The 4,188-nt window shown below is 40.8% G+C and overlaps 1 protein-coding gene across 1 annotated transcript; it reads right to left on the reverse strand.

Moving 5' to 3' along the window:
* Positions 1–1,165: 1,165 nt before the first annotated feature.
* Positions 1,166–3,429, reverse strand: LOC113360436 (putative disease resistance protein RGA3). The gene is made up of 3 exons (XM_026603946.1): positions 3,054–3,429; positions 2,373–2,809; positions 1,166–2,260 (listed from the first exon to the last, which is right to left on the reverse strand). Exons 1-3 carry the CDS (start codon positions 3,427–3,429, stop codon positions 1,166–1,168), a joined length of 1,908 nt encoding a protein of 635 aa, XP_026459731.1.
* Positions 3,430–4,188: the final 759 nt, after the last annotated feature.

The raw sequence follows: 4,188 nt of genomic DNA on the forward strand, positions 1-4,188 counted from the left end.
TCTGCTTTGAAATGGTATTTGTGAAAATGAAGACCATGAACCCAAAATAAAAAAGGTTTTGAAAGCACGCTGAACCCAGAATAGGGCACAACCATAATGCGCGTTTTAAGGTGAAATCACAGGATAAGATAAATCTTTTACCGGGACAAAGTCCCTGTTTCTAGCGCCAAATTGTGAACACGTAAATCACAAAGCCATCCACGTGTTCACAAACAATATTCTCATGCATCCTAATTCTAGAATTGTACAACGTATGCGTAACGGGATGATTATATCGATTCATCTACTCGAAGCCTCCGGGCTTGTCATTGTCTAGTCGAATATTATCATAAATAATGTTCGTATAAAGGAATAAATCGAGAATCAAGTATAATATAAAGCATATGAAGTTTAATGTTGAATGTACGGTGCCGAAATGTAAATGAGACAGATTTACGTGGTTCGGCACTAAGGCCTACGTCCACGGGGTTTGGTGTTTCACTATGTATTGAATGGTTACAAAGATAGTCGAATGACTTTAGAATACACATGGGTCTGCGGAAGTAGGGGGATTACTTACTCTTCATATTTCTCTCTCCTATGTTCTCCTCTAATTTCTCTCCCAAAATGGTATGCCCCTCCTCTCTTAGTGGAGAGGGGTATTTATAGGGATGGAACGTGGGTCCCATCTCTGAGGTGCCGTTGTAATCTTATCTTCTTGTGTTTTATGCCTATTACGCAGAGGTCTTCGGCATATGCCGCGGCCTGAGCTTGAATACGAAGGGTTATCCTCGCTTCTTCCACGAGCTGATCGACACGTGTATATCTCTTGGGTATTTAATGCGGGTAGATGGATGTCTGCTCGTGTCAGACAAGTGTCTCTTTGTCTGGTAATATCTGTGTCATCCTAACTTCTTCTCGGCCGTTGATCTGGGATCTTCCTCGGGATTGGGTGTGTTAATACCCAAGGGGTATTATCTGGTGCTCCTCTGAGCCATCATACCTCTGTTGTCCTCTGTCCCTGACCGTCAGATCTGCTGACCGATGGCATCTTCTGATGAGATGCTTGCTATCATGTTTTGATGTCTCGCTTCGCATGCCTTCCACGTGTCTCTTTATGTACACGTGGTGGATGATGAAAGGTCTACATACAAGATTATAAGTACAGAGAGGAAGAGAGTACCTGCTACATATGCATCAAATTAATGCAGTCGTCTAAACTAGATGGATCTCCTCGCTGTTCAGCTCTTTGAATAAAATCAACAAGCAGGTACTGAAGAAATGAGAGGGATTTAAGATCATACGTTAAAGACTCTTTCACTTGTGGGCAATTCAAGATGTTTAATTCCCTAAGAGAAGTCCATCCTCGTAAATCTGGAAGAAACTTAAGAACTGGGCAGTAGGAGAATTCCAATTTGTGAAGAGAGCCACCGTAGAGTTCAGGGCCATACAGAGCAACCACGTTCTCGTTCTCGTTCTCATCACCGTTTACACCAAACCCTTCTAACTGATTGCAATTTCTAATAACCAGAATCCGAAGATCGCAAATGTTTTCAAGTATGCTTATCGGGAAGTATTTAAGCTCCTCAATATTCTTCAAAACTATGTGTGTGAGAGATGTCTGGCTTCTCCCAACTGAGAATACTAACTTGTGGTCGACATTCTCTAATGCCAAGAACGTCAGAGAAGGCAACGAAGGGATTTCTATTAATCTTTTGCAGTCACTAATCATTAGATCCCGAAGACATGATAAAGGAGATGAAAAACACAACTCTTGTAAGAACAACATATCCGCAAGATTGAGTTGAATTAAGGTAGGAAATCCGCCAATATCTAAACTCATCAAAGACATTTTTCCAAGATCGAGAGACCTGAGACGTGGAAGCTGCCGTATAGCTGCCGGAAGATGTTCAATTCCTTGGCAGCAGTTTCGAAGTAACAACTCTTCTAAATTCAGAAGAGTACCAGATGAAGGACACATCCAAGTGGGGAGTTCCCATCCCTTGAAGTTTCCTATATACAACTTTCTCAAATCAGTGGGAGGTTGAAGAGCTTCAAATACTTGAAAATTGCACGATTTTTGATCCCACCTCATTGTACCCGATCCCGACTCTACCCAACCTAGTACCAAGCTATGAAGATTCTGTTTTCCTTCCAAATTTGCTCCCTCAGCATCTACTGGGTCTTTCACGTTCTGAAGATCCGATATAGCTAGCACCTCAAGAAAGTTAAGATTTGCTAACTCTTCAATACCATCATTACATTTCAGGCTTGTCGACGACTTTTTTCCGCACATTGTAAACCAATGACTGCAACCGAACTAGTCCTCCGATACCCATTGGTAATCCAGTGCTGTAGTGATGAAACTTTCTCAGTTTTATCCAACTCGTTACCTCTTTAAGAAGCGCACACCCCCCAAAATTCACATACTCAAGATTGTAGAGATTAGCACAAGACTCGGATAGTACTTTGATCGCAGTACCAGATAGGTCAACGGATCTCAACTGATACAATTCTGCAAAATCTTTGGGTAATGAATCTAGTAGTGGGCAGTTACTGAAATTAAACAAGCTCAGATTCTTAAGACCTGCCACATACTCGGGTAAAATTTTTAATTTCTTACACGTATTAACATCTAATGTACGCAAATTGCGAAGGCTAGTGACAACATCAGGTACTTTTTCAATAGGTGTAAAAGACATATCAAGAAATCTTAGACATTCCAACCCAGTTACAGAGTCGGGAAAGGTAGTAAAGTATCTGCGATGATTGAGATCTAATCTTTGCAAATTGTGGAGGCTAGTAACAAAACCAGGTAATTCTTGAATATCTGAAAACGATATATCGAGGTGTCTTAGGTGTTTTAACACGAATTTGGACACAGAGACACCCACTTAATACCAACGTCTGCAGATGGTAAAGTCTACTGATGTTAACTTCCGAAATGAAACTATAAAATTTAGTATTGGAAATGTGCAAGTACCTTAATCGCCTCAACTTTGAAGTTGTATATTTGATCCCCGAACAGGTTGTAGCCGGATCACCCAAATGTAGAATACGTAAATGCTTATTACTTGTGAACCTACGGCGGTCCAAACTGTGATTTGGTTCAAGAACGATAATAGTTCTCAACTTCTTTATCCTTCTCATGCTTTTGCTTGCTGGCAAATCTTTATCCATTATTATGTTTAAGCGGCGAACTTCAGAACTTTTTTCCAGCTGACCAGAAACCTTGACAATCGAGCATTCATGATAACCGACAACAGCCTGGGCAAGATCATGGACAAGATCATGCATCTTGAATGTCGTTATGTCATCTAACTCGTTCTTTTTCACCCCATCGAAAAATGAACTCCAAATTAGGATTTCGAAGTATTCATCTCCAATGTCCTCGAACGTACAGTCGTTTTCCACATTATTAGAAGGCTGCAGGAGGAACCCTTCGGCCATCTATATTTGGATAAGAGTTTGCTTGCTCAACTCCCAATCTTTAGGAAAGATTGAGCAATAAGAGAAACACCGCTGCAACTGAGGTGACAAGTTATCATAACTCAATTTTAATATTGGAATGATTTTGCTTTCAGGTGCATTCCACATATCATTATCTCTAATAGATAACCAATTGCTCTCTTTATTTTTTGAGTGCATTAGGCTACCGAGAAACTTCGCTGCTAGGGGTAAACCACAACACTTATCAGCTATCTCTTTTCCAATGTTAATCATATCTGGAGTCTTTGTTGCACCACCAGGAGAGAAGGCTTTTCTTTCCACAATAGACCAACAATCATCTGCTTGTAATTTTTCTAAGAAATACGGAGAAATACTTCCCATCACAGCATCTGCAACCTGTCTTTTACGTGTAGTTGTTAATATTCTACTCCCTTGAGCTCCAACAATCAACGGACTGCAGAGTCTCTCCCAAAGCTCAGCATCCTCGTTCTGCAGAGTCTCTCCCAAAACACATTATACACCTACACTAGCTAGTCATTATCGTCATACGACTACAGTCTCCATCATGGACGAGACTCTATTGTAGGGCTAATTCGTTTCTGCCAAGGCTAATTTTGTTTCAGAATAAGTTCTTACTCTAGGAGGAGAATTTGCAGGGAAAAGTGAATAAAAGATTTGACCGTTTATGTCGTGGGTCCAGACCGCGGATCTATGTGTCCTCATATTTCGACATCTGCAACGACTTTTCTTCCCATTTGC

This window comes from Papaver somniferum, chromosome 1, assembly GCF_003573695.1.
Source record: "Papaver somniferum cultivar HN1 chromosome 1, ASM357369v1, whole genome shotgun sequence".
NCBI classification, from domain to species: Eukaryota; Viridiplantae; Streptophyta; class Magnoliopsida; order Ranunculales; family Papaveraceae; genus Papaver; species Papaver somniferum.